We start from the raw sequence: 25,475 nt of genomic DNA on the forward strand, positions 1-25,475 counted from the left end.
GGGAGAGAGGGAGCTGAAAGAAGCAAGAATTCTTTGGAGCAAGAGGTGGAGATTGTTTGTTACACCTAAGAATTTCTTACTCATTTGAATGAGGGAAATTTAAATGTATTTGAGTGAGAAAATATGAGAAATTAGGTAAAGAGGACAGGGAACTAGATCTAAAGCTTAAGGAGACAACTGGCCTGACATTTTACTTCTCTGCATCAGAAAGACATTTTACTTCTGTGCATCAGAAAGACATAATTAATATAAATATTTTAGGACTTCAGTGAAAACTAAAATGGTTGTGTCCTTTTGAAATAAAATTATTTGTGGATGAACTGTCTGTAATGCCATCATTTCTGTTACACCTTGACCCTGAAAAATAACTGATAAAGCCTAATTTAGGATATTAATTGTTGAAAGTATTTAGCTATTTATTGGTTGGGGTTTTTTTCCCCACTGGAATTCTGTAGCTTTTTCTGGCTTTTTAAAACTTGGTGGTAATTTTACTGGACTGTTTTCAGAGCCAGCTACTGTATTTTGTATCCATCAGCATCTTTCCGTTGGCTTGAATGAAATAATAGTGCTTTACATAATCTGTTGACCCAGCCATTTTCTCTTGAAAGCTTATCATCAGTGAAACAATAGAAGAGGAGAAATATGCATAAAAAATATTAAATGAAATTTTCTTTGGTTGAAATGTTATATAATAATTTTGCTTGTATAGCATCAGTAAAGCCAAATATCAGGTCACTTGCCTAGAGAAATCTTCATTTGAAGACAGAGAAAATTCAGTTCCCTGCAAGGCCAGTACAGAATCTACCTGTTCTGAGTCCACAATTTGTTCATAATTGATGAGTGTGGGGCTTCCTTTTTTAGATATTTTTACAGCAATGAGAATATTTCATGGGACCCAGTTTTTTGGGTTAGAGAGAAAATAAATAAGCTGGATATAAGCCTTGGGTATTTTTCCATGATTTTAAATTATCTAAGTGATAAATTTGCACTTCTAAAGGACAATGAAACCCAAACTCACTGCCTCATAGTTAAAGGTCTTCTACTTGAAAGCTTGAAAGTTTCTTCGCTGTAACTAGAACTTGATGGAGAATTCTGTCTAGGAGTCTTCCTAGGTACACTGATGCAGCTGCAGCAATAGGCACTTAATTATTGCTTGATTTAATTGAAGAGTTAGGATATTAATTTTTTTAGTTTTTTGTAGGATATCACACGACTTTTTCTCCCCTCATTAATGGAAGTATTACTGAACTGTAGCAAAATGAGAACAGAGGGATGATCTATTTTCTTGTTAAAAGGAGTTTGGCAGGCTTTATTTTATCTAAAGCTAAATTATGCTTTTAAAAAAACAAACCAAACCCCAAAAACATATCCATCCTGTTTTATAAAGGAAGATTTTTCCTGACTATATTAATTTTTAAAAAAAAATGCAATATTAAGGTCTAACTTTGCCAAAAACTGAGCTTCTCTAAAGTGTTCTCTGAAATTTGTACCTGTTTAAGTCAAAACAAATATGTTTCTAGATAATAGAGATGACACCTAATTGAAAGAAATTTCCAATTGCTTAACTATGTTATTGAAGCAAAGAATTTTAAGACCTGAAATCCTTTTACTACCATAATTAACATTTTTTTTCAAAATGTAGCCCAAGAGTTGTAGTTACTAGTTCATTCATTTATGTGCAAGTTTGAGACATTAGCCTTGTTCCTTTCCTATGCATATTTGAAATGTTCATATAAGAAACTTCTGGTGTGTTCCCTTACAACCCAGTGAATTAGAGAGTTATCCTCCAAAGGGATAGAGTAAAAAGATGAATGTGATTTTAATAAAGACAAGAAAGAGTACAAAAGAGAAAGTGGAAGTAATGAGTAAAGGAAGGAGAAATAAAGACAGAACCTTTGGTTTTTGCCACTTCTTCAAGTAATCCTTGGTGTATTGGTGTGGTGGGGCTTGCAGTCAGACACAGGTTTATTCCAGTTGCCATTTTTAAGTGTCTGTATATGATCCTTCTGTTAAATGGGAGTTGCATAGCAGTACTAGGCCTGCAAAAATACAGCTGAGGATTGCCTAAATTGGTTGTACTTTTTAAAATGTTCCAGACAGTTTTATTTTAAGCTTTTTAAACCAGTATATTTCTCAGAGCTAATTTTGTGACAAATGATAAGCTTTAAGCCAGCAATCTCCAAAACTATTCCTTCTTTCCCAATATAATACTCCCAAAACTTAATTTGCCCTAAACATTTTCAAATAATGTTGTTTCTTCGCTAGAATATGAATAGCTGTCTCAATAATTGATATGATCTGTGTAGATGGATACTTTACTATGTAATGAGTGTACTTAAGGTAACACAGTGAGTTCTGCACTCCAGGCAGACATGCTCCTGCTGTGCTGGCCCACAGTCAAGTACAAAGGATAAATGAGATAATCACATTGAGATTAAATAAGTCTTCTGCTTATGTCAAATTTTTGTCATAGTTTGAAAACTAGTTTAAAAGATCATTTTAAAAATGAATATATCAAATCAAATTAAACACTTCTCTAGTGTAATGAGTTTTCCAGAATTGTATGTCATTGAATTTACATGACAGATTTCTTAGTCCAGCTTTGGAATGGGTATACACACTCCTGTTGAGTTGTTAGAGGAATGTAGGAAAGATGATTATAGATCATCACCTGCTGCATCAAGTGCATTATTGCATCTTTTGGTAGTTAGGCTTACAGATACGTGATTCTTGGTTTTTTCAGGCTATCAAAAAGTGCAGCATGGAAACCAAAGTTACTGTAAAAAGAATCAATTATGTAATCTAAATTAAATTTACATACTCTATTAATGTCTATCAAAGCATATGATATTTATATATCAAAACAGTGGTAGAAATTAATAACTGTGAATTCTTGTTTTCCAGTTCAGGTCAAGAGATGGAGAACTGACGTTCAGTTTCCATATGCAAAATAATATTATGTGGATACTTGCATTATTCTGTCTTATCTTGGTTATAAATAATGGTTTAAAATCTTTGTATAAAAAGCCATGAGTGGTTTATAATTCCCCATAATGTGTGTGTCTCTGTTTTTAAGACATTTCAAGTCTTCAGGTTTTATTTGATATGACCATTTCTTGCTAGATCTGACAGGATTCATGTTCTCTTTCAGGAGACACTGATAGACTGGTGTGATGAAAAGGAACTTAATTTGATTTTAACAACTGGAGGAACAGGGTTTGCACCGCGAGATGTCACTCCAGAGGTGAGATAGTTCTGGAATAGAAAAATCTGCCCTTTGGTACAAAAATGCATGAGTCTGGAGGAGGGGAGGGTGATTTTTTTTTTTTTTTTAAATTTTCTCTTTAACTTCATTTTGCAGTATCTGTGGATGGGTCAAGCGCTACACAACTTCGAATCAGAAAAAAGTAATAGAAAACATAGCACGAGCAAATTACTCTGACCTTGGGTTCTGACCCAAAACAATTTTCAAACTAAAATGTGGTACAGTATAATGGTTTTCCAGTCCCCTCACAAAACAAAATTCTAATGGCTTTGTGGTGCCATTTTCCTTAGTACCGCAGTACGACACTGCTAAGCAAAGTCTTGTGTGGCTTTTGTTGAGTCTTGTGCAAGGAAGAGTGGGATAAGAGAGATGGATCTGCTTGTCAGAAAAATCTAAACAGGCACACAGGTGGAGGTAATCTGCACCAGTAAATGTTGCTCAGGAAATTTGCTTACGTTACATTTACATGAAGCTAAAGTAAGGGGGGAAAAATGAGAAGCTTAACATAATGACCTCATGGCCATGAGTTGTCATGTGAAACGACTGTGTGATTGTTCTTGAAGTATTTTGTTATTTATGGTTCCAAATTAGATTAACATGAACTTTTAAAATCACATCTTTCATTTGGTGTGATTATGTTCCCTAAAGGGCAGAATTAAGATTGAGTGAGTTGTGTTTATTTGCATAATTAAACATACCTAGATTTCTCTTAAGTTCTCATGTATGTTTTCAATTTCTTAGACTCTCAAGCTGATTTGAGTTCTTTATAGCATATCTACAATGCTTTTTACTTACAAATGTGTTTTGTCACATGCCTGAAGTTCAAAATTTTTTTCCATTAGGAATCTAAAAATATTTTTTAATTTATTGTATAACATTTGTGTAACTAGAGAAACGTGAACAAAAGGCTCCAGTTCATTACTTCTGATGGAACTAGAAACCTTGAGTAACTAAAACCTGGGGGGGCAGTCTGGGTATCAGGAAATGGGAACAATGTTAAGATGAACACGAACACAGTGTGGTACCTAGTGAAACTGAGTTTGCAGAATATTCCCTTGCTAAAGCCACCACAAGTGAAAAGTGAGTTGGTTAAATTTGTCTCTTGCTTGCAAACTAACATAATGCTTTTGAAGGTTTTGTAGACCTTCAGGGCTGTGTAGAAGGAGGGATGAATTTCTGCTTCAGTTTTCCTTTGTGGGGGTCGAGCCTAGGCAGAAGTGCCAGACAAAGCATTGTAGCCAGTGCAAAAAATTAGCTACAATTCTCAAGCAGCATTTGGGACACAAAATAAACAAATGAGACCTCTATGCACAAACGCCTAGTATTTTCTTTACTCTGCATTGCTGTTACTCAAACTAATTAAGACAGGTAGGGATGATTTTTTTTCATTAATTTTGTTGAGTAAGCCATTCTGATAGTTATCTGAGTTGTTACTGTCTCTGTATAATAAAAACACATTGATAAAAAAATCATTAATAACTTGTACTGAAGAAAAACTGCATTTTTCCACTTAATTAAGTTGGATTAACTTTAATCACAGTGGAGATATAGAATCCCAGGTTTATTGCAAAGTGGTGATGACAAGCATTGTTCCTATGATAGGATTTATTATATCATTCAGTCAAACAAATGATTTTAAGGGAAGAAAATCAGTTTGCCAGTATGTGTCATACAAAAAACATACTAAGAAGCCCATATTTTATGTCTTTGGCATCAATGAGAAGACCCAAAATGGAAAATTCATTATTTCAACATGAAATGTTCAGTAACAAGCCTTTAGGAAGACTTGCATTGATGTAGAAATTGGTTTTCACCCCTTGCGTGTATGGTGTTGGTTCAGCACACTCTCATCACTGAGCTGACAGCGAAAGGATGTGATCATGGTATTCTGCTATGGAGATGTCATCTTTAGGATGTTAATGTAAAACTTTTGAGAATTTAATTTGATAATGGAAAATGTTTTACTATTTTTCCTTAGAATAGAGACAGTAGTCTGTTGAATCTTCTGCTGGTGTGTTTCAGTCCTGCTTCTTCTTAATTCCCCTGTACTTTGGATTAGAAAGCAGGTTTCTCTGTTTCTTTTCTATAGATATATAGTTGTACATAAAGGTACAAAATAAAGGTAGTTCCCCAGAATAATTGCAACCCAAAGACTTAATGTTAATTGAATTTTGTAATTATTGGTAAAAATCTAGTTAAGTGCCTAGCATAATGTAGCTAAAAACTGCTTCTTGCTATGTCAGAAATATGTAATTAAGCATCCCAAAAAATTGGTAGTTTCCCCACTCACTTTTCCTTTTGAACGCTGTATGAGAACCATTCCAGGTTATGGCAGTTGTTTCAGTGATGTGTAATAAGATTTTTTCTTGTAATGGAATAGATGATTTTAGAAATATTCACAATATCTGATTTTCCTTGCCTGTCTCTGATCCCTAAATTTATAGCCTCAGTCTAGTTGGTGTGTGGAGAGGAGGTTTTGAATTAGTTCCTACGATTCACATTTTGAGGGGCGAAGGTCAGTTTGCTTGAGCAGTGTGAATATCCTTCACTTTCTTGACTACCCCACTAGAAGTGATGAAATGCATGTGGGTATTTAAAAAACTAAATTCACTCAGTGTATGGCTGGATTTGAAAGTAAATGTGTTATAGGCATTACTAGTGAATGCTGGAGTTCTTAACTGTTATGGCAGTTGGTGGTACTTTGCATTTGTACTAAAGCTGAAGTGTAAGCCTAATTTTGTAGATACAACCAATTTTTTTTATTATGTAATTTCACATATAATTTATGGGAATAGTCTTTAAATCTCTGCTGGAGTTTGCTCATACAGTCTGCTTGTTGATTTAAAAAGTGTTTGTACTGGACAGAGATCCAAGTATGGCCCGAGTTTATTTAGGAAACTTTCATTTTGTATTTCCAGATGCAAATATTTATTTATTGGAACTACAATACTTCAGTGATAGTTCTTACAGAATGTTGATAACAGTATACATTAACTTTTGTGAAAAAAAGTAAATAATGTTGCAACATTTTTATCAATCATTAGAAATCCTTCTATGATATTAATGCATTTTCTCTGTTTCTGTTGCTCAGTACAAAGGGAAAGAAAATATCTCATGTATATGGATGCTCTGCTCGGTTTTCTCTCTTCTGTATTTTTACATTTGTTCTTTTTCAAAATTGTACATTCAAAAAATTCACTTGTCTGTCTCCTAACAGTCTTCTAGCTGTTTTCTATCCTTTGTCTCTAGTATGATTCTGTGTGAGTCTTGTTTGCCCATCTATGAGACTAATTTTATGTACTTAGATAATAGCAGGGGAACTCAGCCTATTGTACTCAACTGATGATAGACATTCCTGAACTGTGTCACAATGTGTATTCACAAGTAGTTCATCTACACTGCAGGTAATTTTGAGCCCAAAGATTTTAAGATAATACTTTAAAAAAAAACCACAGAAGAGCTGTTTTCCAGCACGTAACACCAGACAGATATTTCCTTACAGTCATTTCCAGTGTTCTGGAAAATTTGTGAATCTTCTTGCAGTTCTTGCTGTTTATATTCTTTAATATTTATGAACTGGTTTAAGATGTATTTAGACACATACTTGTTTTCATTTAGTCTGAAAATATATGCATACTTATTTATTCTTTCATCAGAGTTCTGTAACAACTCATGAAAAGAAATAATTTTGTCTGGAACTCCCTTCTATTCATCAATGTTTCTGAAAAATCATGCTCAGAATGAACAAAATACTCCAAACCTACCACACAGAAGCCATGTTTGGATAGAAGAAAGTCTCAATTCTTCTGTAGTATGTCTTTTTATTCTCAGTTCAAAATTGCATCAGCATTTTTATAATTATTGCCAAATGCAAATTTTCTATCATTCGGCTCTTCCCCATTCTCTAAGGTATCTCTCATGGATTTTTTCTTCAAATTACATTTTACTTCTGCAGATTATTTGAATATCTATATTCTTCTATTTCTCTGTCTCAAGTAATGTTGGAAACCCTCTTGATCTCTATTATTTTCAGTTTTTATGTGGGTTTTTTTCTGCTTGTTTTTCTTCCACTTGAAGTTTGTTAGTGAAATGAGATGCTTATGACACAATGGGATAGTCGTGTTGTATCCATACTCTCACAGCAACACATTCCATCTAAGTAACCCAAATCCACTGAGACTTAAACTTTTCAAATAACAGTTTCTATTTAATAGGCAGCAACTTAAAATAGAAATAATATATAGGAGGGTTTTGTTCTCCCTGGTTCAAATACTGCCTTTCCAGAGCAGCAGCATTTCTAGTATTGTTTGTTGTGGATATAGGACTACTTCTTCCTCAGCAATTTTTTATTACTGGCACTGGACCAAAAGAAAATAATTTCCATTTTACAAACGGTCACTTCAGGATGGCTCCATGGTGTAGAGGAATGAAGCCTTCATCTCACATGGGACATAACTAATTTTGTGGAAGGATTATATGAAATTGTACAACCTCTAATAACCCAGGCTAATGTTTCAGTTTTTCACCTTTCAGTATTCCACGTACCCTCCAATTTAATAGCTATTTTAAGAAAATATTTCTGGAGTCTCTTTTAAAATTGTAGCTATTCATATCTCTTAATGGAGATCTTGCTCCTAGTTAAGTTTGATTTCTGTGGTGAGCTATTGTATAACAATATGTGCTGTGCATGGATGACATCTGACCCTGTAACTTGCATCAGACCTTTTGAGGCCTTCATAGTTCTTAGAAAATTATTTCCAGCCCAGCTTGCTCCTGGAGGGTTGGCATTACAAAACATTGCTATGTGCATCTAATCATCAAAGGTACTTAAATGGAGCAGATTGCTCTGTGACAGACTCCTTCCAAATTCTCTGCTACTATTTTAGAAGTTCATCAGCAACTGTGTAAAGTACCATTCCCTTTTTCTTAGTCTTCTAGGCAGTTCCTAGCTTATATAATTCGGTCTTTTTCTAGTCTGCTTTAATTTTTCAATAAAATTTATTATTTTATATGCTGTATTTGGTGTTATAAAATTCAAATATATTTATGTGCCATAATGCTTCAATTTAAAATTATATGTTTCAATTTTTAATCTTTCTTGGGAAGGCATGTTATTATAGCAGAATTGGTATGTTTAGTTGCAGAACAGTTTTCACTAAACATCTATTGTCAGTTTCTTTGAGAAGCAGCAGTATACAAATTATTTGCACCACACAGCACATTGTCAATTTACAGAAGTACCTGTGTCTTGAGCAATTCCACTCTGATTTAGCTGACTTACAAAGGGCTGAAGGGTGCCTCTTCTCTTTTCTCTTCTCTTTCTTTTCTCTTCTCTTTCTTTTCTCTTTCTTTTCTCTTCTCTTTCTTTTCTCTTCTCTTTCTTTTCTCTTCTCTTTCTTTTCTCTTCTCTTTCTTTTCTCTTCTTTCTTTTCTCTTCTCTTTCTTTTCTCTTTCTTTTCTCTTCTCTTTCTCTTTTTCTTTTCTTTCTCTTTTTCTTTTCTCTTTTCTCTTTCTTTTCTCTTCTCTTTCTCTTCTCTCTCTCTTCTCTCTTCTCTTCTCTTCTCTTCTCTTCTCTTCTCTTCTCTTCTCTTCTCTTCTCTTCTCTTCTCTTCTCTTCTCTTCTCTTCTTTTCTCTTTCTTTTTCTTTTCTCTTTCTTTTCTCTTTCTTTTCTCTTTCTTTTCTCTTTCTTTTCTCTTTCTTTTCTCTTTCTTTTCTCTTTCTTTTCTCTTTCTTTTCTCCTCTCTTTCTCTCCTCTCTTTCTCTCCTCTCTTCTCTCCCTCAGGGAAACTTGGTAGCATACCCACTTCACTGAAGGCCTTGGTTGTGCTATCATCGATTTCAGTCACTGCATGGAAACACCTGCAAGCTGCTCAGACTCCTTTAGTGAGAAATGTGAGGGGCAAGAAAGGCAGATCACATTTCAGCTCCATTTACTCAACTATCAGAGGTTACTCAAAAAATTAAGACCATCAAATAATACAGATAATACTTGTCTGTATATGGGATTGATGTGCCTAAAATGCAAAGCTGCATATTTTTTTGACATTCCTTTTAAAAAGTTTCAACTGTCACCGTGGATATAAAAAAAGGTAAAAAAATATGATGGCAAAATATGGAGGCAAAAAGAGAGATGCGTTCTGTGAGAGTTACACAATTCAGTCTGTTTAGTTTGTCTTGAAGAACACTGATAAATAACTTTGGTTTTGCTTGTACTTTCTTTGGGAAATAGTGTACAATACTAAAGGCTTTGTAAGGTACCAAAGGCTTTCTTTACCTACTAAAGAGAATTTTAAAAATAGCTGATCATAGAAAGCTTGAGCCAGAAAAATCTAATAAAATCATCATAATGAAAGGCTTTGTGTGTTTGGGTTAGGGTTTGTTGGTTTAAGAGGTTAATCACACAAGCAAATTCCCTAAAGAGCTGTATTCTTCATTTTAATTCTGCCAAATCAAAAGAGTTGGCTAGTGGGAGAAATGTCTTATAAAACTCAAGGTATCTTGTACTTCTTGCAGAAATCATGGAGGATGTTAAATGAATCATCCTGTACTTACAGTCTTATGTTCTGTGTGTGTTAGATGAGAAGATACTTTGAACCAAATGGATCCTGAAATTAATAATGAAACAATTTTATGTCCTGAATCCAAAAGGAATGCATGAATTGTTTTTGTCTCTTTTTTGAAAATGCAAAACCCTGATAATATTGGCTGAAAATGTTGGGGCAAATATCTTTTTAATTACTTAACTAATGTATTAACCTTCTGTGTAAAGTTGTCTGACTGTCAAATGATAAAGGTAATGCTAATAGAATTCCATTAAGCCTTTGGTTATTTTGGCTCATTTGAGGATCAGCTTTTATTTGCTTTTTTTAAGGTGTCCTTAATACTCTTGAATAGCAAATAGAGGCTGTGTTTTTTGACTTTCAAACATGTAGGAAATATTTGCAAGCTCTGCTGAAAAGACCAGTAAAACAGTAGTAAGGAATTTGAATATTTCATAAAATGAGAAACAAAGCCACAGTAATGAGCTAGGAAATCTCATCTTTTTTACTGAATTTTGAAATTAGAGGGTTTTTTCCAAGCTAATATAGGAATGGCAGTTGGAAGAAGGCTGGCATGTCCTGAGAGTGGACAAATGGTTCTTGTGGGAGCGGACCCAGTCCTTCCAAAAGTACACCCAGATGAACTATGTGATTATGGTGTGCTTTTTTATTAGGGTAAAGAGAAGGGGTTTCCTCCTCTTGGTTTTACTGATACCTTTTAGCTGTGTTTTCACTGTAGACCCCACAGCTCACGTGGACATTTTTCTATTAGTTTAAATAAACTGGCTTGTCTCCTATTAGCAGTGTAGCCACAACTGTGAATATATCTTGCAGTTCTTTCTGTAACTGGGGAAGGAAAATAGGCCTGCCATAGGACTTCTTCATAATGAAACTGAACAAAATTAAACATCAAGTTCAAGCAAAATAATCCTGAAAATAGTGTCAGGCCTGAAATTTTTGTCCTTAATGTGTGATTTTTTTTCTGGTCTTGGTCTATTACAAAGAGTTTAGTTAAAGCTAAATACAGTGAAAATTAACAAAAAGAAATAATGTGTGGACATGTTAGGAAGACTTCCCTGTGAAGGCAGCTTAAAGACATAATAACTAGATGGCAAATACTAGTTTGGATTTAAGATGTATGAAAAATTGAGTGAGTTAGTCCTTTTGACATTAGCACCCCAGAATAGCAAAATGACTCATTATTAAAATAGTTGATCATTAAAACTAATACTTATTAAAGAATAGAGAATTTCTCATTTACTTCTTCCCTGCTGTGTAGGAGCTTTTCCAGCCACTAAGTGGAAAGAAACTAGAAGAGTCTTGGAAAGCAGCTGCCTTCAGGAGTTATTCTTAGGATTATAACTAGTTCTTCTCCTGCTTTTGCTAATTGCTACCACATGGAGCAGTGAAGCTTTAGCAAAATGTTGACTCAGTATAAGTACCAAAATAGAAAACCAAAATGACTATTGTCACGCTTAGGCATGAAAGTCTTATCAGTTATGGACAAGAAAATAATTACTTTTTAACTTTTATTTCGACTATATTTTAGTTTCTTGTCCCTTTATGCAAGTATTTTTTTCCTAGTTTCTCTCTCATCAGAATACCTACAGAGTGAGGTGCATAACCTACTGTTATTTATTGTTGACATTTAAATTCTCACTGGATTTTTTAAGTCCATATTTTCCTCCACAAATAAGCATTTTCTTATGGTACACTGAGATCAGTTTGTCATAGTTCATTTTCATTAAGCTTGAAAGATCTCCCTTCAGAGAGAAGGTGATAGCAATTTTGTTCTTGATGTGGTGCAGCTAATTGTAGTTCCTGCTGGCCACAAAATCACAGGATTTTATAAAACTGCCAATGTGTGCCCTTACCTGGTATCTCTGGTTCAGCCAGTATTTGCAATTCCTGGATGGTTTATGCCTTTACTAATCATATGATGGAAATCTCTTGGTCTTCTCTGCCTAAATTATTTGCCATTTTCTTCTAAGTCCGAATAGTAGTGTTCAGTATGGGAAAGTTTGGGTATGGAAAAAATTCCCTTTCTATGATCCAAATTTCTAAATTTGAAGTTCTGTTAATCTCTGTTATTCTTGTGCCTTGCTCTGCTAGAAGAGTGAGTGGTTGATACCCAGAGGTCTGTATAAATAAAGTTCCATCAGTTTAGCATAGCGCTAGTGTATTCTTTTAAAACTTTGTTGCATAGGAGTGCATGGCAAGTTCGTGTAGATTCTCTCTGCAACCTTTGCAAATCCTAATTCAGCAATGGCATAGCAAAGCTCATGAGTCCTTTATATTATCTAAGGTCCTCCACAGTTTGAAGAGGGAAGAGTTGGCTTCTTGTTTCGTATTACTGCCTTGTCAAAGTGAAGTGCAGGTTTTCAGTGCTGGCAATAACAAGTTCATGTGCAAGTAGATGAATGCACACACAATATGAACTTCTAAGTAGACAGAAATAGGAAAGTTTGATTCTTGGTTGATTCTTTTAGTTTCTTGGTAGAATACTGAATAAAAAGTCTCGTGATTTAAATGACAGGTGAGTTAAATTACTGAACTTTGTTAGTGCTGGGATTTTCTCAGTTCTTACATTTCAGAGTTCATTGCATGTATCTGAAATAAAGCAGCAGCTAAGATTTCTGAAACAGTTTAATTTGTTTAAAAAAACAACCATGTTAAATAGCAAAATGCTTAAGTTAAAGACAAGAGAATATTCAGGGTAACAAATAGGTGCTGATAAGTTTGATACTTAGAAGAGGGTTGCCCCACAAGATCCATAAGGCTAATTAGAGACACATTAGAGTGTGGGTGTGTCCAAGCCAAATTCAAACCCCAACCTGCACTAATAATGAGTAACAGTTAATGATGACTTCCGTTTATCTCACAAATGGCCGGCAGTGGCTAATGGGTACTCCTGTGCAACTTCACAAGCCATTTTGCAGTGGATATGGGAATGAGCTCACAAGACCAACCCCTTTCCCCTCTTATACTAGAGGTGCTAGAGGTAAGTGTGGTTTTGGGGAACAATGGTGGGAGGTCATGAGATGAAAGTGATGTGGGCTTCTTAAATTTTTCACAAACCTCCATAAAGGCATGTATCTGGGGATGGGCAAAGATTCAGATGAATTCTTATTTTTTGCCCAAAGAGATTACCCAGTCCTAAACTGACATGCTTTCCTTGAACTGGGAGTCAGAAATCCCTTTTCTCTTCTGTTTTTCTGCTGCAGAAATTCCCAACATTCCCATTATGTGGGCTCCAGAGAGGGGTAAGCAACATCTTCAATCCCACCCAATCATTTCCAAACTAATTCTTTGCTAGTATTTTTTTGCTTTTTTAATCATCATCAGAAACAGTTTTTAGACACACTTTTCCCATTTGTTTGATTTTCTTGTGGATTCTCATATTTTTGTTTTATAGGAGGGTCCCATGGCCTCCCCAAGTGCTAGGGTCAGACTCATTTGCTGTTTCCATTTGTGTGCTATTCTCCTGTGGATTTTCATGGTTCACTCTGACCAATGATATTACCAAAGGGTGAGCATCTAGACTCTTGGGACTGTTTCACTCATGGTATCCTGAGTTGGCACTGCCACCCTACTGCCCTGTCAGTCATTTGGCAGGTTTATGTTTTGCTCTTGCCAACAGTTGCATCTGATTGTTGGTAGCCTTGGTCTTTTTCTGCCTCGTCTGGGGACTGCCTGGCATTCACTGCTGTCTTGTATTCTCTCTACCTGCTGGCTGTGTGGCATTGTCCTCCCGAAATCTTGGCCCTTTGCCTGTCTGGCATTGTCTCTTGACCAGCTAATTGCTTGACAGTGGCTACCTACTGGCCCGTCCATCTGTTGGCCAGCACGTATCGCCTCCTTATGTCCTCTCCGTCTGACTGTACACGGGCATTGGCCTCCTGCTGCCCTGTCTCCTGCTCCAAGTGCCTGGCATTGCCTTCCTGCTGAGTGCATCTGCTGACTTTGTGGAATTGCTCTTCTGCTGCTTGGCACACCTGCTGAATGTTTGGTACTGCTTTAGCAACTTGCTGAATGTTTGGCATTTTCCTCATGCCTTTTCACCTGATCCTTGAATATAGTGTCTCCTTGCTGCTCTTTGAGTCTGCTTACTCACTGATACTTGCTCTTTTGCTGTCCTGTCCACTTGCTTTGTGCCTGGCATTTCTATCATATTCTCCTACCCATCTGCCTAGATTTTATTTCTAAATATGCACCAGTCTGAAAAAGTTAAGAAGAATTGTAAGGAATGGGGAAAACTATTGTCTGGCTCCTTCATGGTCTGATTCAGTTTAACGCACCAGCCAAAAACTGATCTCAGTACCAGCATTCAGCTTTTTCATAGAACTACTCAAAAACCCTTTCCCATCTTATGAAAAAAGAAATCAAACCCAAACCAAACTGAATTGTGTTTAGTCTTTGCTTCCATCATTTTATTTGAGAACTGTATGACTAAGTTGTACAGTATTAAGTATTAAATCCAATAGTAATTAAGGACTACAACCCTGATATTACCTAAGGTACCTCAGAATCCATGGAAGGTAGGTAATTACAGGAGGGAAAAACAATCTGTTGCTCAGGCTCAGAAAGATTAAGGTTTGAATGCAGAACTGTGTTCATTAAACACAGTGGATCAAAGAAGCTAAATAAATTTTGCAGGTCTCTTTATTTAAAACAGAGGGCTGCAGCTAATCTAAATAAGCCACTGGATCAGTACAGTATTACCAGACCGAAATGTGTCCTAATTGTGGCTTCCTCCTCTTTCGGTACTGGGAGAATGGTCAACTGCTAGTTTACAGAAACCTTTTGTCACTCTTTCACACATTAAGAGCAAGGACTACATCTGTAAGGTCCATAGCAAGGGAGTAAATCATTCTCACATCTTAGAATAAGAAGCAAGATTTCCTGCTCTTCTTTTAATTCAGCTCATTTGATCTCTTTTCCTAGACACAGTTTTTAGCTTATTACAAGTGTTGTTGGGTTTGTGTTTTTGAAACCAGTAGCATCTAGGACCTGGAGAAAATACTCTATCATAATGAATCCTGTCATAATTTCATAGTAAATTCTTACTATGTTTAAATAAATTTAATATAATGTTCCTTTAAACTTAGCTTTTAATCTCTTCAGATAAATCATTCCTGCTTTTGCTATCTTCAAAGGTACCTTAAATATGTGAAATTATGTCTAAAGTGATGCCTTGTGAAGGCTGACCTAGACCAGAGGCTAGATGGAGTTAAAGAATAAAGCAGGGATTTTTTAAAAGGCCTCAATGGACACACCTTGGGCAGCACAAGAGTCCAGACAGGGCTACACCCAAGATGAACCAAAATTGTCACAAAATGGACAGCCGGTCATGAGGTCTCTCACTTTTACAAGTTCTGGTCCATTAGCAGATTTGAGCTAATTGTCCAATTACAGCTTTAGGTTATGAAGTCCCATCCTTCTTGTTTTTCTCACTTCATTCTGCAATTGTTTGTGCTCTTGGGCCTGAGATTTGGATCATTTGTCCTTGGTCCCCAGCTAGAGAAGGAATTGCTTTGTCTGCCTACTCTGAGAAGAGAGCTTACTATTCCTTACTATGAAGCTCAGAACTGCACACTAAAGCAGCACAAAATCAAAAATATAAAATCTAAAATCTGAGGCATCATAATAAGCATAGAGGCAGGGTGGCATCCCTTGAACCAGTAGCAGCTTTCACCAGTGTGGGACCAGCTGTGGAATCAGAGCAAGACACTGTGAGAGAGCACCTTGTTCCCATGCCCCCAACACCTGCTGTGGAGGATGGCTCCCAGGAGAGTTAGCAATCTTCAGAGGAAGAGCTAGTAGGACCCTTCTCCCAGTTTCCACGTTAATGCCTAGAAACCAGTTAACTTGTGCTCTGCTCCAAGGAGCTGGAGGGTGCGAATGTCCACCTGTATTTTAGTCCTTTGCTGTCTCCTAGGCTCTCCTGTTCTCTCTCATCTCAGCCTTTCCAACCCTCCCTTGCTTTTCCAAGCGTAGTTTTTTCACAACTTCATAAACTCTTAAAGATGGTAGGCTGTCAGTCTCTCACTTCCCACCAGCTTCATGTTGTTGAAGGGTGTGGTGACAAGAGCAGGTCTCAATGGCAAATCTCTTTCTCCAAGCTTTAACTCCCAGTATTACTTTGATGCTTCCCTAGGCTGTTGTTTGAGAAGCACAGCAGGGGCTGACAGGGAGGAGGAATATTCACTCTAGCACTGTAGGGCTGCAGGATATTGCTAGAATTCAGTTCTTATCCCAAGAAACAGAAATAATTTGTTAGCGTATAATTTCAGTTATTTTTAATATAGGGTTTTTAAAATTAATAGTGCCTCAAATATGCAGGGATTGTTTTCAAATAATATTCGAGTTACATGAATTTTAAATGCAGAAAAGCAGCAGAAGCTGGAGGAAAATAGACACTAAGCTTTTTCTTGTATGTATGGAATTTGCTTCACTGAAAATCATACTATGGCAGAACTGATGCAGTGCTGTCTGAGGCAGCTTCACTGTAACATATCAAGTTAAATCAGTTTTCTGCCAGGTACAAATATTCAAATTAGTTCTAAAAGAAACTGTGGTAAGTTGAAAGAATAAATTTTAGGTTTTGTCTTATAAATGAGTCAACATTTGGTTAAAGAAAAGTTTGCCCACAAAGCTCTGGGAGTAACATTTTTGCTGTTAAATCTCTGTAATAGTGATAAGCAACCTTTTTTTTTTTTTTTTTTTTTTTAATAGGGGTTTTGGGGAGGTTTTTTTGGTCTTTTGTCCTTATTTTCAGGGGGTGGGGAGGTTGAAGGTACTCTTTAGACTATCCTGTGCTGATTTTCTACCAATAATTAGCTTCTAAAACAGTCATGAGCAGTACAAGTCTTTTCAGCTCACAGAGTTTCCCTTTCCAGAATAATAACTAAATTTCGTGTTATCAGCCCAATTTTATTTCTGTTTTATACCTCTATTTTCAGACCCTTTTCCTTCCTTATTATCTGTGATAAAAAACCCTGTAACAGTTCTCATAGTCATTTCCTGAACTAAAATATCTAAATCTTGCAAATTATTTATCAGGAGAGAGTGTTTGTTGTATATTCTCTTTACTTCAATGCACTTTTTAATTTCCATTTATTTTTTATGGTTCACTTTCTTTATACTTCTCTCTTTTCTAAAGGTATCTTTTCTGATGATAGCAGTGTTGCAGTCTCTAAGCAACTAATTTCTTCAGTTGTTTCTGAGAAGAAATTCCTAACTAACACAGGTCTTTTGCACTCAGAAAGAGAGATCTATGGTTATTTTTCTACCTTGGGATTTCCAGAAGGTGTTTCACTCCCTCGATCCATTTAATCACCACCTTCACTTTCTGTTGACATTTTCCACTCTTAAAAATAATGTGTCTGACAGTGACTTGTATCAACTTGGAATTCAGATTTTATTATGTGTGTATGTTGCTTCTGGATTCAGATTGAAAAATGTATTTGGTTAATTTTAGACAGGAATACTTTGAATGATACATGTTGTGCTAAAGAACATACATGCCTTTTCCTCCATGCTCATCATCACTGCCAAAGGCTTTCGCTGTTGCAAATAATCGATACAGAGTAAGTTCTAGTGTCTCTCTGCTGTTCCCTCTTAATTTAGATGGCCAATAGCTTTTGTTGGAAAAATGAGGAGATGATGTTGGATTTAGAGTATAGAAATTTGTCAGCAGATCAATCCCTTGTTTCCCTGCTGTTCGCTAGAGATGGAGAGGGTGGAGGTGCAGTCAGCTTACTGTGGCTGCAGCCAATTTGGCACTTTGAGTCTGGTCACATTCAGTAAGAGCTTTCATGAGCACAGCTTCACAGATAGTGCAGCTCATGAAAGCAGCACGTTATATGTTCTTGTTAGATTGTCTGTAATAACTGCACTAGATCTACAAAATGTGGGCATGTTTGCTATGTACAACTCTTCTCACGTCGTGCCCAAGGCAGGCAGAGGCACAAATGTTACAGAGCCATCCCAGCTCTGGCAAGGAAGAGAGGAGCAAGCCTGTTGACTTGTCTGCAGAATGTCATGTTCTCATCCTTTGCCTCTGAAAGAGGATTTCAAATGCAAAAGTGATACTTTGGGGAGAAGTAGAGATGATGTTGTTGTCAAGTATCCTGTTGCTGCTTTCATCAATGGTGAGGGGCAGCTGTTTGTATATAAAGGCAGGGTTTTGCACCTCTGGCAGCAGGCCATCGTGCCCACATCAATTCCTTCACAGCATCTCTCCTGGCTTTAGATCATATTCCTACACGTGTGTGCCAAGTAAAGAATCAGTGACTGTGGCAGATTGTTCCCCCAGTACATTTTGCTGCTGTTCTTCCCAGACAGGTTTTAGGTTCAGCCTGGAGAAGAGAAGGCTTCAGGGAGGCCCTGTTGCATTCTTTCTGGACTTTAAGGGGGACTGTAAAAAGATGGAACCAAACTTTTTAGCAGGGCCTGATGTGATAGGACAAGGAGGAATGATTTTAAACTGAATGAGGGTTGATTTAGATATTAGGAAGCAGCTCCTTACTGTGGGGGTGATGAGGCACTAGCCCAGCTTGCACAGAGGAGCTATGGATGCCCCATCCCTGGAAGTGTTCAAGGTGAGGATCAATGGGGCTGTGAACAGTTTGATCTAGTTGAAGATATCCTTGCTTATTGCAGGGGAGATTGGACTTAAATGGCCTTTAAAAGATCCCTCCCAACTCAGACTATTCTATGACTTGCTGGAACTTCTTTCACTTCATTTGGGAGTTTAATGAACTCAGATTTATGTAATTGTTTGGAAATTTTATCCAAGACTGAACCTGAGCCTTCGTTTCACAGGGCCTTTACTGCTCTCATGGAATGTCATGGCAACAGTAATCAATCTTTTTCACCTTCATTGGTTGCTTTCAATAAATATTTGTACACCTTTATCAGGCTTTCTTCTTGCCACCTTTCTGCAGACAGACTGAGTGAGTAGTAAATAAGCTTTGTTTTGTGTAGTGTTGCAATCACATGCATCACTCATTCCAGTGAACTAATCATCATCACATTCAAGTGGGAGATTTTGCAGATTGCAAAGCTGAATGAAACTTACATGTTGCACCTTTAATTTTGGCTGAATTTTTGGCCTACACCTCCCTTTTTAAGAGTGAAAAATTGTTGGTTTATTGTCACTTCCTACTATAAGCTGACCAGTTCTTCCTTTGAGACCAAATAATGCTAAAGTATCCAGTGATATACAGAACTAATCCATGAGCAGCAAGGCTTAACGCTATGGTGTCTTTTAAACTCTTTTACAATTCATCCATATTTTATTGATTTCTGCTGGTCAGCATTGGGCATTCCTGGAAAAAGAGCAGAGAAGGGCACAAAATTCTTTTAGATGTGTTTGTCTCCTAGGGATCTTATTTCCTGCAGAATCTTAATGAGAAGCTCTTGTTAAATCACCATCATTCTTTGCAGAAAGAAAGAGTAGAATTTTCTTTTGACTTTAAGGTTAGCAAAGATGGATTTTTCCGGTGTAGTTAGAACTGTGGGATTTTCTTAGTAGCTTTTACACTGTTTAGACAGTCTAATATTTTCCCTAGAAATATTTTGTGTCTTTGTTTATTTTCATTTATATCCTTTCTTTTAAAAAAATACGATTATTTAAGGTGTAATTTGTTTCGTCAGATACAAAGTTTTGGGCAGCCAACCTTGGGTGCATTTGATTTCTGTGTTATTCTGAATTATGGTCTTGTATCACCCATATAATTTATACAGAAACACTGTCTGATTTTTGACTTGAGTTAGTCTGCCTAGAGTTGTGTTGTTAGTAGCTGCTGTACACTTAGTATGAGCACATTTGCTGTGGTAGTGAGATGCTTAACATTCAGTACAGGAGTCCTGGGTACATTTTGAGTACTTAGAGCAAGAACTAACTTGTTCACTGTGCCTATCCAAAAATCTTTTTTGCCTTGTCATCTCTTAAAAGCTACTGCTTTTTCTCAGTGATCCATCACACACTGCTAGTGTAAAAAAAAATTTTTTTCAGTGCGCTGAAAAAGTTTAGATACAGGGAAATTTATTAAAAAACAAAAAGATTTTTCTGCACAATAAGGTCTGCTGTTTCAAGCACAGCAGAAAAGTATGTGAGGGGGGGTGCTTATATACCAGTGTTACTATATCTATATTCAAGAAAAAGTGTGTATGTTATAGGAACCCTGAGGGTTTCAAAACTGAGTTGTGCAGCTGGGAAGTAAACTGGCAGAATTTGTCTGTACAGTGCAAGGTTGTAATAATGTGAAAGCATTGCTCTGTCACAGCTGAGTAGTGTCAATAAATGATTCAACTGGTTTTATCTAGATGTTTTAACATCTTCTAAACAACTTCTTCAAAGATGTTTTAACATCTTCTAAAACTGAAAAAAAATGGTGTTTTGGAAATGTGCATAGTAAACATCTTAAGAACAGTGTAATAGAGAGAATATATTCTGCACTGGGTTTTTATATATATATATATATATATATATATATATAGTTACCTATTACTATAAACTACTGTACACCATTAATTAAAAAATAAATATCTAGAGGAAATGGTAAACCTCATATGTTTAATATTCCTCACTCAATAGAGATTAGGAATTCTGCTGTCTTCCACTTTAGTGCTCTGTGCTACAGCACTCTCAACAAAACAATTTTCATCTTCTGTTTGAGAAACCAGAATTGTTTCAATTCTTTCCATGAGAATCTTGGAGGTAAAAAATGTGATTTGTGCCAGAAGTTAAAACAGTCCTATATAGGAAATCATTTGACAGAATGCACACTAGGTCACTTTGGCTTTCAAAATCTGTTTGCTTGTTCAGTTCTAATAAAAGTGTCATTTGCTTGTGCCAAAACTGACAACTGTTCAGACTCTGAACACATGAATTGCATCACTGAATGTCACAAAAGAATAATTTCTATGAATCTTTCGGTTATGGAAAACGTTCTTTAAAGTTGCTGTTATGCTTTATCATTTACTTGAGGAGTAAACATACTGTGTAAGGGAATCTTAATAGAAAGTATTCTTTTGTAGTTCTTCTGTTGCTATGGTGTATTCCTGAAAAATTATCACTCATTAGTCCACCCTTTGTAGTGCAGAAGATGTATTTTGGGAAGGGTTGTTTTTATTACATCTTCAACATTGAAGATTTAAGATCTGAAAATGTTTAGAGGAGCTACTTAACCTGTGGAAGAATTTGACTGAGGTTTCAGAAGTGCAAGTGTTTTTTATGCCATATTTGTTCTTGGCAAAAGGTAGCAAATGTTAGGAAACATCAGACAAGATCCTCAAAACAGAAGAATTTCACATTTCAGTTTCAGTAACCAGTGTGCTAGAGCTAAACATAGCAAAATTATTTATTTATAGAAGTGAAATTGCAAGTTAAAACTTCTTGTTCTTACTTTTCTCCTGGTTAATTTCTGAGTATACTTCCCTGAACCACAAATACACCCACTCTTCCCATATAGAAGAATCTAAGTTTGGCACTAGTTTTGAAATGAAGCTAACTGTAGCCTGACTCCACTTTGGTATAACTATATAGTCTAGAAGATAGTACACATAACCAGAAACACTGTCTAGGGTATATTTTTATGAGACACTGCTCCCTAGCTGTTATTCTGTTAGTTAAAGCTCATTATGTTGTCACTTCAGTCATGTAGAATTCTTATTGGCATAGTGTAGATACCCATGCTTATTTCTCTCATTTGTGCTGCAGAGTTTGTTTTTCAGAGAACAGAAATTTTGACTTCTCGTGTTTTGTTCCTTTTCTTCAAATTTGAGAGAATTATTTAAAGGTTGGGCTGGATTTCTATTTTTATATTAATACAAAGCAGTTTGAAATAACTGAGGGAAAACTTAAAATAATAGTAATTACTAACAGGTAACATTTTAACAGCGTTTTTGTAATAGCAAAACAGTTTTAATGTCTTTACCAGGACATCTTCAGCTACTTTTGCTGGACAGAAAGGGATTTGTTCTTGCACAAAGTGGAGTTGCAGTGGGAAGCACAGCAGTTTGCACATAGAAAGAGGGCTGAAAGAGGAATCAAACACCCAGCCCTTCTTTGTACAAAGTGCAGGGTTTTTTCCCAGCTGTTGTTTTACCAAGCTCCTCCTGACCTCCCCACCACTGTAAATACTCTGCCTTTTGACCCTGGCCTAACACACCCCTTTAGACAGCTGTAATGCACTGCATCTGTCTGCTGTGTCCAACTCTGTACAGCCAAAATGCATTCCTTACAGTGCAGAAAAGCATTTTGTGTCTTGGTTTTTTAGCAGCTACAAAAAATGATTCTAGTGGGTTTATGACAATGTACAGGGATAGGCAGAATCATAACATTAAGATCAGTTTTCATGGTGTAAATATTTTATACACATTTAAGATCTTAAAACTTTGTTTAGAGATCAGGACTAAAAAAGTAATATTTCCACAATATATATTAGAAGTGATATTTAGAAAATGTTCATGGTTGGATGCCCAGATACATCAATTTCATTAACACTTCAATTGCACAAATGGGGCAAGCAAATCACTGATCTATGAAGTTTATATAAATCGTATGCGATCAGGTTTAGTTAAAAATTTATATCTAGATCTGCAGAAGTGGAAGAATAATTTACAAATTCCACAAGGTTGTTTTTTCTAGTACGTTAATTTAAATTTTCAGCTTCTCTGTAGTGCATAAAATGTGAAGCATCTTCCCCCAAATGTTTTGCCAGCTATAAGTAAAAAAGACACTGAGAGTTATTAAGTAAATATTTTAATGAGTTTTATTTTAATTGAAGAAAACAAGGACTTTTAAGGAAAACTACAATGAGCACTAAGATTTTTTATTAATTAATATACAGTTTATTTGATGATGATGACAATAATAACAATAATTTATTTACAAAAGTAATTCTCATTGAGGTCCAGCTATGGGGAATGAAATATATTCATGAGTTGGTCATGTATAAATCATTGAGCAAATCTCTATTTGTTCCTTGCTTTTTGTGGTCATCTACGCAGTGGAAGTGTTCTGACAGACTTGTTTGCTGATGCTGCTTTATAAAGAAGGCAGACACTGGATTAGCTTCTGGCACGGGGGTCTCCTGCCACAGGCATTAGGCTGCAATAAATGGGATGGTGGGTCCCAGTGGAAGGAGGGAGAGAATTCAGAGGAGGCAATTTGCAGGCAGAGGGAGTCAAGGATATGGGGAGGAATAGAGAAAGCAGAGTCTGTATTTAATCTGACAGTAGTTACTGCTGTGACATTTTTGTTCCTCGGACCGATAAATTTTGTAGGGTCGTTCTGTGATGTTTAGGTTCTGGGTGGCAGCAGAATGATTGCAGATGTGTTGAGAGGGCAAGCAGCATTCTTGTGCTGCAGAATTGTTGTCAGTGGAAAGGTGTTATTAGTGTGTGCAGCTACACCAGTTGGTAGAGTTCAGTTTTAGCTGGCTACATTAATCAAGGATCCATTCAACTTTGGCTGTTTGTAGACTTGAGTTGGGAGAAGAAAAGGTAAAAGAAAATGGAATTGGGTCAGTTAGCAGAGAAGCATGTGTCAAGCTTACCACTGGTAAGAGGGAAATGCACCAGGGTAAGCCACTCTAAACAGGATTAGACATGTTTTGTTTTCTTTTATGTAAAAAAACCTACAAAAGTCTGGGAGTGCTCTTAGTATGTGTCTATGTGTAGACATAGCTGTATTTAACATCAGAAATTCCCAACAAGGGCTCACCAGTCTCAGTATGACTTTCTTAAACTCATAGTAAAGTAAAATGGGTAAAGCTGGATCGTCACTGCAAGAGGAAGAGCAAACACATGCACCAGGGTCGGCATTAGCCCCATGTCTGCCTAGTCACCAGCAGTCATCCTGTGAGCCCAAACACAGCAACCTTTTAGCCTCACTTTAGCATTATATTTTTATAAACCTACTTGATTTTGATTGTTTTGTAGCGCTAGCAAATGCGATCAGTTCCGTCCATTTGTCAAGATAACTGAGCAATTAGCCAAAGAAATTTGATTTTGGAAAACATCAAAGACTGCAAATCCTGTCATGCCTTATCCATAAAAAAAAGACACTGAATATCATCGTACAGGTTATTGGTGGCAAAGAACAGGAAGGATTCAAGGAAAGACAGCATAATGGTGAAACTGAGATGAGTTAAAATCCTTGTCCAAAAAACTTTCCAATGTATTGAAAGAAACCAACTGCTGAAACCTGTATTTATTGTTGTTCGTGGAGTGAAACAGATTAGTGGTTTTTTGGTGAGAAGCTCTGATCAGTCTAGTTCCATGTAAGTTCTATTTTCTTCCTGCCAAATAAGAGTAGGAAAGTAGACAATAAACTGAAATAGCTGATTTGTGAATAAAAATTACTGGCACATGTGTTGTCTCCAGCAGAGGAATTCTGAATAACTTTGAAGAAGGCATCTTATCTCCAGGCTGAGAGATGGAATTTTTATTCTAAAGTGCACACTTCTTACACAACTGGTTGACAGATGTGACTGACCCTTTCGTTGCATATTTGACTGATCTATCTCTCTAGTTTTTCTCTGCTCTTCTGTGGTCTGTGAGCTCTGTTGCAGAAGTTATATAGGTATTTCTTTGGTAAAGCCCTTCCAAGATTTCTGCTTTCAGTGGAAAGCTCAAATAGGTAATTAAATCCTATTGATGCTAATGCTGTAGTCTGTTAAATATAAATTATCTGCAAATTTGTCCATTAATTTGCATTTATAGCTCTATTATATACTATGTAGAGTCATAGATTTTAACTTGTTCAACAGAAATAATATTTTCAACAGAGGCAGTCTCTGTCATCTTAATTTAATTGAATTTATTATGATTTCTGAGTCTCATATTTGCATTTTAGTTGAATAAGTAAAACTGTATTACTGCCTAAAACCAGCTGCAGAGTATATGAAATGTCTCAGATCATTGCTTACTATTGAGGTCAACCTTTGCTATGCTTAATACCTGAAAGACAAAGATAAGGAGTTTCTGAACATTTCCAGAAGAGTAGTCCTAGGTCATTTAATTAAATCAGCCTGCCTTAGGATATCCTCCAATAACTGCCTGGGAGGGTTTCCACAGGTTAGAAGCTGAACTAACAATTTTTGTGGAGGCAAAAAAAGGCAGTGAAGCAGCACAGAACTCTGAAACCAGTTGGCAGTGAGCCATCTGTTAAGCAACCGCAACTACGTCAAAGATATCTAAAAATATACCAGTTGGTTTGGGAACATAATGCCCTAACTCCAATAAAAAGGCACTTTGTAAACAATCAAAAATGTGCTTTAAAATCAATTGCATTTATTCATATAGCAATGAAATATAAGAAGTACTGCTGTCATAGATGGTTCTTAGTAAATCCTAAATAATTAAATTGTTTGTCCCTACTTCTCCTTTTTGGAGCAGAAACTAGCATTTTATTTTCAATCCTATTGTCTCTCTCCATGGCTCCCCCGTGTCCTGACACTTCTGTCATGTCTTGTCTTCCCATTTTGCTTCTCCTGAGTTTTCTCCCTCATCTATTTTCTGTCAAAGCTGCCTTGGGCAGTCCTTCTTTGTAGAACCATAGAATGGTTTGGGTTTGAAGGGAACTTAAAAACCCTCAGGTTCCAACCCCCTTGCTGTATTCCATCCCACACACTTCATTCACTTGCCCTCGTGCTAT

At 36.3% G+C, this 25,475-nt stretch overlaps 1 protein-coding gene across 8 annotated transcripts in view; it reads left to right on the plus strand.

Moving 5' to 3' along the window:
- The window catches only part of GPHN (gephyrin), a 271,571-nt gene that overhangs the window by 139,402 nt on the left and 106,694 nt on the right, over nucleotides 1-25,475 (plus strand). For all 8 annotated transcript variants that reach the window (XM_084207537.1, XM_084207540.1, XM_084207539.1 and 5 more), the window contains one exon: nucleotides 3,152-3,244. In XM_084207537.1, the coding sequence (XP_084063663.1) occupies nucleotides 3,152-3,244 (93 nt within the window). The remainder of the gene's footprint in view (nucleotides 1-3,151; nucleotides 3,245-25,475) is intronic.

The sequence above is a fragment of the Fringilla coelebs genome, assembly GCF_963513975.1.
Source record: "Fringilla coelebs genome assembly, chromosome: 6".
In the NCBI taxonomy this organism is placed as follows: Eukaryota; Metazoa; Chordata; class Aves; order Passeriformes; family Fringillidae; genus Fringilla; species Fringilla coelebs.